The sequence below is a fragment of the Triticum dicoccoides genome, chromosome 7B (genome assembly GCF_002162155.2).
Source record: "Triticum dicoccoides isolate Atlit2015 ecotype Zavitan chromosome 7B, WEW_v2.0, whole genome shotgun sequence".
Lineage (NCBI taxonomy): Eukaryota > Viridiplantae > Streptophyta > Magnoliopsida > Poales > Poaceae > Triticum > Triticum dicoccoides.
Window position 1 is genome coordinate 393,244,839 of NC_041393.1, and position 8,502 is coordinate 393,253,340.

At 42.8% G+C, this 8,502-nt stretch overlaps 1 protein-coding gene across 1 annotated transcript; it reads left to right on the top strand.

Annotated features, from left to right (window-relative positions):
- The first annotated feature begins 4,056 nt into the window (after nucleotides 1-4,056).
- On the top strand, nucleotides 4,057-8,282 carry LOC119337002 (transcription factor ILR3-like). The gene is made up of 5 exons (XM_037609099.1): nucleotides 4,057-4,294; nucleotides 5,512-5,574; nucleotides 5,661-5,738; nucleotides 5,815-5,977; nucleotides 7,753-8,282. The coding sequence occupies exons 1-5, from the start codon at nucleotides 4,170-4,172 to the stop codon at nucleotides 8,044-8,046; spliced, it is 723 nt and encodes a 240-aa protein (XP_037464996.1). The 5' UTR covers nucleotides 4,057-4,169; the 3' UTR covers nucleotides 8,047-8,282.
- Nucleotides 8,283-8,502: the final 220 nt, after the last annotated feature.

The following is an 8,502-nucleotide window of genomic DNA, read 5'->3' on the forward strand; positions in this document are numbered from 1 at the left end:
CCTTTTGCGCTGCTAGGCGACACGACCCATTAAATCGCTGTGGGAGCACGTATTTGTGGAGTGGTTTGCATGCGGGCGTCGGGGAGGATGACCTTGCCTGCCTATTTCTCTGGATTTGGGTGCTAGGTCTTCAGTTTAAGGGGCCATGGTGCTTGGTCCTCAGTTTGCGCGTGTTCTGGATAGATTCTGATGTCGAGGGGAACATGTTGTTTTCTTGCTTTTTTGACTGTGTGCTTGGTTATGTTATTTTGTTGGCATGTCGCCGTGCTATTTCCCTTGCCGACGCAAGATGGACGAGGCTGTTCCAGTTTGTGGTAATTGAAGTAGTGGTATGTTCTTGTGCTGGTCAAGAAGAAACCAAAATAGGCACTAATGTATCTTACTTTGAATTAAGTATTATGCTAGCCAAGCTAATAAATCACCTTTAATTTTTTGGCATTTGATCAGTACCATCTCAGCGTAAGGATATAGTTTGACATGCTACTATTTATCTACCACACTAGCTTAGCCTTCTCATGAAGTCATTATATGAAATTTGTAGGACATCATGCAAGGGATTTTTTTGGGCTCTCTAGATCCAAGGTATTATTTTAATGGTAATTATGTGAAATAATGAGCAATGGCGATTGCTTTATTGCAGCTAAGTCCACATGTGGTTGATTGCTTGGATGTGGTGAGTTTGTGAATCATGTGGTTGATTGCTTGGATGTGGTGAGTTTGTGATTCAGAACAAGAAATATGGAAGGATGTAAACTTGAGGGTTCTAGATATATACTCTCTCTGTTCCTAAATGTAAGTCTTTGTAGAGATTCCATTAAGTGGACTACATATGGAACTTAAAATGCATCTATATACATTTGTATGTACTCCCTCCGTTCGGAATTACTTGTCGCAGAAATGGATGTATCTCCGTTCGGAATTACTTGTCGCAGAAATGGATGTATCTAGACGTATTTTAGTTCTAGATACATCCATTTTAGTTCTAGATACATCCATTTTCAAGACACATCTAGATACATCCATTTCTGCGACAAGTAATTCCAAACGAAAGGAGTAATTCATAATGGAATCTCTATAAAAAATCTCTATAAAAACTTATATTTAGGAACGGAGGGAGTACGAAGTAACTAGATGACTCTGCATCTTAAGGTACTGCAAATAAAGGTGTCCATCTCAGCCTGTGCAAAACCGAACTGAAATCATAAACCGAACCGAAAAAACAAAACCGAACTGAAACTTCGGTTTTTCAGGTTTTGGTTTCAGTTTCATCAGTTTCAGTTTCTAAATTTGAAAACCATTTTTGGTTTTTTGGTTTAAATCGAACGGTTTTCTGTTAAACCGAAAAAACCGAAAGTAGCTTCGGTGTGCAGAAAATAACCAACGCTATGAGTGAAACCCTTCACCCGGCCTTCCCTTTATAGCTCTCCGCCCACCACTTCCTGTCTCCGCTCGCCGATGTGGGACTAAACCACACTTCCTTCTCTCCTAGGCTCCTAGCGACTGCATCAGTGCTTGTTTTAGTGTTTGGGCCTCAAATATTCCAGCCCACGCTGGTGCTTGTTCAATTCTGTTGGGCCTATTGTTTGACCTGGGCACTTGGTGCGGTTGGTCGCTCCTTTGCTCTACTAAAAAAAGCCTGTTCGTACTGCTTCTGTACCACCAAACCAACGCTACTTTTGTCTAAAATAAAAAACCAAACTAACGCTACTTTTTTTGAACTAAAACCAACGCTACTTAGTACACCCTCCGTTCCAAATTACTTGTCGCAGGTATGGATGTATCTAGATGTATTTTAGTTCTAGATACATCTATTTCTGCGATGAGTAATTTGGAACGGAGGGAGTAGTACTTAGTACTTGCCCTCAAAGAAAAAAACTACGCAAGTGCACCACTGGCTGTACGTACATACATATGCCATGGACCAAATCATGTCTTCTGCCATCTAAATTCTAATAATCTAATCTACATACATAGTTCTTAGTTCTCATACATCACAGAAACATCTAACCTACATACATAGACCGAATCATCTGACCAAAATATCATGTGTCATTCAAAAATTCACGTAAACTTTGGTTATTTTGGTTATTACCGAAACCGAACCGGAAATAAATGGTTATTACCGAAACCGAACCGTATATATGTATAAAATCGTATAAACCGAAGTATAAAAACCGTATAAACCGAACCGAATCAAACCGAAAAAATCGAATGCACACCCTGATGTCCATCGCATGCCCTGGGTTGATATTTTCGAAGGTGAAAATATAGCCTAAAGCACTATGCTTTATAGCTCATAAGGAGAAATTTTAGTTTCTTGCTTTGAGTTGTGCAACTGTTAGCACATATGCCTTCTTTACTAAAAAAATCAAATGGTCTCCATTACTCCCTGACGTGGGAATTGTTCAATCCAAATATTAATCACCTTGTGTCATGAGACAACAAAGTGTATCTACTCTATGGTTGGTAAAACAAGATCATAGATTGATGTTTCAAAACCATGCAAATTAGTTAGCTCAAGTATACTAAAGAGTTCTTGTGTTGTATGGTGTCTTTTTTTTCGAAAAACTTCCAATCTATTCATCTTCAATCATGGCAGTACAACGAATACCAGAAATAAAAATTACATCTAGATTCGTAGACCACCTAGCGACGACTACAAGCACCGAAGCGAGCCGAAGGCGTGTCGCCGTCATCGCCCCTCCATTGCCGAAGCCGGCACAACTTGTTGTAGTAGACAGTCGGGAAGTCGTCGTGCTAAAGCCCCATAGGACCAACACCCCAGAACAGCAACCGCCGCCGATGAAAAATAACGTAGATCGGAAGGATCCAAACCGAAGACACACGAACGTAGACGAACAACGACAAGATCCGAGCAAATCCATCAAAGATAGATCTGCCGGAGACACACCTCCACACGCCCACCAACGATGCTAGACGCACCGTCGGAACGGGGGCTAGGCGGGGAGACCTTTATTCCATCTTCAGGGAGCCGCCGCCGTCTCGCCTTCCTGAATAGGACACAAACCCTAACAAGATTGAAAAAAAACGACTAAAAACAGAGCCCTCCCGCCGGTCCTTGCCAGGATCCACCGCGCCTCCATGGCCCTAGGGCCACCGGAGACGAGGCGGACCTGCACCGGCGCCGGCGAGAGGCACGAACCCTAACTTTCTTTCTTGGAGAAGGAGGAGTTTCGTTGTATGGTATCGTTCGCCTTAACAACCAGAATAACATTTTTTTTATGTACAAATAGGAGTTTAATTTGGGTAACGGTGTGCGGAAATTACATGTTCGGAAGCACCGAAGCAGCCATCAAGTGCCTGTGCATGGGATCATTGAAGCACATACTGTTGATGGAGCAACTGGTCAACCACACCAAAGACGGATTGAAGAGATAGACAATAATGAAAACAACCTTGTTTTATGTTTTATTTTGCCAAGTATGTGTCTAGTTGAAGGAGGATTATGGTTTGTTAACCATGCCAGTTATTTTGGTTTTGGTATCATCTGGGCATTCTCAGCTTACAAGTTATGACCTACTCCTTTCGTCCCATAATGTAAGACGTTTTTTGGCACTACGCTAGTGCCAAAAAACGTCTTACATTATGGAATGAAGGGAGTATATTTCTAGGGCCATACTTATTGATGATGTATTGATTTTCTTGTGTTACTTTGGATCTAGCAAGCATTCTTATTACCAGGTATTCTATGTCGACTTAAAATTCTTATATGAAAAAACTAAGAATTTTGAACGTGAAAGAGAAAAACGACGCAGTAAAGCGCGCAAACCCTTCTAGTTACCATTCACAGAGGAATAGTAGCTCCTACCACTAGGCATGGGAATCTAATCTACTCGCCGGACCTATCAGTCGGCGCCACCGCGCCACGTTAATCCCCCCTGCACCTCACCTACTCCTATCTTTTCTTACAACCACACAGAAAAACCCGAACCTAAAACTAACCAAACAAATAAAAAAAGGCCCATCTGGGCCCACATGTCATCGCGTACACCGCCCGCCCCCGTCTATCTCCAACACGAGTCGTCTAAAAATCTGCGAAAAGAAACCGAAAATAGAAACCAAGCAAAAAGGTTGGCGGAAAAGTCTCCCACCTTTACGCGGCGACGGCGGTGGCGACGACGACGGCGAGCTAGGTTACCGCGGCACCGATGTCTCTCCCTCCGACCGACGGCGGCGACGATTGGTTCCTCGATTGCGGCATCCTCGAGGACCTCCCGGCCGCTGCCTGCGGCGCTTTCCCGTGGGACGCCTCCGTCTCCTCGTCCAATCCAAGGTCAGCCCGGCGCTCCCCGCTGCACAGCTCTTCTGGCCCAGAGATTCTTTGTCTCCAATTGATTTAATAGATGCGATTTCGTGTATTGGGTTCTACGGCTATGATTGCAGAGGATTTGTAGATTTATTAGGGAACCCGGTCGTGAGATGGCTGGATTTGTAGAGATTATTACACGCTCTGTAGGTACTTTATGCATAACTCGTCGAGGCAGCTGTTTTATCTGGATCCTAGGGTTTCCGGTCAATTGTTTTTGCAAAGGCTTCTGATGAATCATTGGTCAAAATCTATGTGTTGAGGCTGTTTCAGTTCGTGGAATAGATCGGTTACTGTGGGTAGGAGGACTATTTTGGTATCTGACATGTTATTATGTTGCTGCGAGCCTGCGAGGCATGGCTGTGGAGAATAGATAGATTTATTCACCCAGGCCGAGTGGGGAATCTTCGTTCGATGCAAGGAGAGTATGATAGGATGGGTTTACCTGCCATAACGATTCAGTATACCTGACTCTTGATGCACAGATATGTTAATGCCGTTCCCTTGGAAATGGACGAACCTGGATTGTTTTTGTATTGTGATCGACTTCCAATTCTGGGTGGGGGGTCAGTGTCAAATCTAGAGTTCTGTACTAGTACTATGGTAATGTATAGACTAAGAGTTTCTAATTTGTGCAGTAAGACAGTAGGATCCAGTTTGCTGAGTAGGTTATATAGCACATATTACATACAGAAAGTAGACCAAGATACACAATAGCTGGATTTGTGTATACTTTTTTTGGGGTCATCTAGATGTTTTTTCCCCTGTGTGCTGCATCAGTATCCATTTTATAATTGCAAAAATTCGATGCAATGACTTATTTGTAATTGCGTGGAGATTGTGATGTAATCCTCATTTCAGACGAAGAACTCCATCTTCCCATACATAAAATAAATTGTTTCTGACGAAGAATTCCATCTTCCCATAACTAAATTGTACCAAACGAATCTGGTTCGTCTTTTTAAGAATGATTAGTTCGGTTTGACATTATGCGAAATAAGATTATTTGGACTTCTGTGGTTGTTCAGTTAAGTATAAATAACTATGAAGTTAATTTAAGTTCATATACCAAGGGGTCTAAGCTTTAATTTCCTTATTTAAGCATCTCTCTGTTGAGTATCATTGTATTTTTGTTATACTACTTGCTCGTTCCTTTGAGTTACTTTCCCTCTTTATTTTTACAGTGCGGAAGTAGGCAGCTATATGAACAATTCAGAGGTCCCCAAGGATTCCGGCAGCAATAAACGGTAAGGCAGCTGTTTTAATTTATAGTAGATCATTCTTATTAGACTATTGATCACGAGATTTGTAACTGGGAATCTATTGCGTGCAGCTTAAGGTCAGAGCCCTGTGGTAGGCCGACATCTAAGGCTTGTAGGGAAAAAGTGAGAAGAGACAAGCTGAATGACAGGTACATCATACGTTGAATTTGCTAGTTCTAGATGGAAGAGTTCTCCTTAGATTTTCAGTAACTCTTCTGTTGATAGGTTCCTTGAATTGGGTACTACATTGGATCCTGGTAAGCCAGTAAAAGCTGACAAAGCTGCTATCCTAAGTGATGCGACTCGCATGGTTACTCAGCTTCGTGCTGAAGCGCAGCAGCTAAAGGATACTAATGGAAGTCTAGAAGACAAGATTAAAGAGTTGAAGGTGAGGCAATCTTACCTGGGCTCAGTTTGTGGTTGCTGAACTGTGCCGTGCTGAACTTCTTCTATAATCTGCTGTAGAAAAATACACGCAAAAGCAAGGAAAAGTTGGTTAGCCAAATGCAAAAATAGGGGAAAACTAGTTGGAGAAGTTAGATTATCATAATCCACCTCAATATGAAAGGCAGCCTTACACATACAATCTTGTATAATCGAAATGCTTATGAATATTGGGCTTTCTAATATCTCTTAACATGAAGACAACACATTGTATTTTCTTGCGAAGGAAACATCATTTCTAGGGGACTTACGTTAAGAGCTATTTCTCTGTCCCACTGATCTGTCCAGTATATTTTTAGTGTTAAGTCTGGTAAATTGTTATCCGATCATATTCCAAAACTTTGCTATATGTGCATGTGGTTTATGCCTATGTATGCCATTCTAGTTTGGCTCATGGAACACATTTCTGGTTACCATTCACTAATGTAGTTGTTCCCAAGATACTACTCCCTTTGTAACAAAATATAGGACGTTTTTTTGTGGCCAACTACACGAAAAACATCTTATATTTCATTACAGAGGGAGCAAAAGGTATTTGGTTCGTGAGCAGTGGCGCAAATGTAAACGTGATCAAGTTACACTGTCACTGTAAACAGTGGGTGAAAATTGAAACTTGTTTGATTACTATGAACTGTAACATTAACCGATTACAGTTCTAGGAAAGATTCCAGTCAGCAGGGTAGATGCAATCATGAAAGCCTAGATCTGGCGGGCGGACTGGCCATTGTAGCCAGTTAGCCTCCATACATAGCGCTTGATGCAATCGAGGCACTAGCTGCCTTCCCCTTTGGTTTCAACGTTACAGTGACTTTGATGCACTATGGCCCCAATCCCTGGCAGCCGGTGACAGCAGCCACCCACTCCCAGCTGCTGGCGACATGATAACCCATCCCGACATGCTCTGGTGTGGCCGGCCGTGCAGGCGTGCGCTGCGGGATGGCAGACGACAGCGCTGACTTGGGCTCCCGCTGTGCTTCCTTGACTTCTTTTCCCATGCGGCCATGATGTGCAACATCTGATGATTCGGCCATGGCGCTCACGCCTCCGACACCGTGCTCCTCCACACTCGTCCGCTTACACCTTCTAGCTTGCAGATGGCCATTGTTTTCACTAGGCGGGGACCGCTGCGGGGGCAGCCACCCGACGAGGATCAGGGACGGGAAAAATTGGCCCAGATGTTGTAGGCGTGGGCAGGGATCCGGGTGCATGAAGGCAGCAGCGCTCTACACGGAGAGGAACACGAAGAAGAAAGCACTATGGGGAAAAACAAGGCTCACGTGAGAATGTAACGTTTTCCGATACCCCCAAACATTGGGCGTAATCAATTTTGTAGTGGGCTGGAATGTGATGCCGTGACAGAATCTATTGTTATCTGCTCCCAACATTAATTGATTACATTATAATTCGACCAACCAGACACGTCCTAATGCTATGGCCAGGAAATAATAAATCAGTAGTCAGATTGAGCTGACCACAAACTGCATAGCTGGTTACTTATTTGGTATACTGCATATTATTTGGAGCACAGTGCATATGTTGTTCGGGCAAGTCATTTTTTATTATGATAAATGAACTTGCTGTGAAATTCATGCTATGGCCCAAGTGACTGATCTGTATTGCATCTCTTGGACAATGCTAGCTAGATCTGTTAGTACAACCATGTTAGCTAACATATGTAATGATTAGTATATTCCATGACCGTTTTCCTGTAAATTTCAGGCAGAGAAGGATGAACTTCGTGACGAGAAGCAGAAGCTGAAACTAGAGAAAGAGACATTAGAGCACCAGATGAAACTTTTGACTGCAACTCCAGCCTATATGCCTCATCCTACTATGATGCCCTCCCCATTCGCTCAGGCGCCGATGGCTCCCTTCCATGCACAGGGGCAAGCTCTGGGACAGAAACTGATGATGCCCTTTGTTGGTTACCCAGGATACCCGATGTGGCAGTTGATGCCGCCCTCTGAAGTCGACACCTCAAAGGACAGCGAAGCATGCCCGCCTGTTGCGTGATATGCTTGGACCGCTTAAATCACATGAACTCATGGTAACATAAAACAGCATAGTTGTTTGATCCATTGGTTGCGCATAGGCTCTCTGATTCAGATTAACTATTGTTCTCATGCGGTAGTTTTTGTTGATGAGGAGAATGCTGGCTTTTGTGCGCTCTATAGAGTCTACTACCCTTCGTCCACTGTATAATACAATTTTTTCTGGAGAAAGAAAGAATGGTCGTTCTTGTTCTCTCATCTCCACTATATAGGAACAATAACAATTTGAATACGATGCTTTCCTTTTCTAACATGTACTCCTTCTGTAACTAATATAAGATTGTTTAGATCACTACTTTAGTGATCTAAACGATCTTATATTAGTTTACAGGAGTACTAAATTTCATTTCTTCGTGACATGCTACAAATGAATGAACTGGTATCAGTCTTGCCATATAGAAGAGAAATACGAAGATAT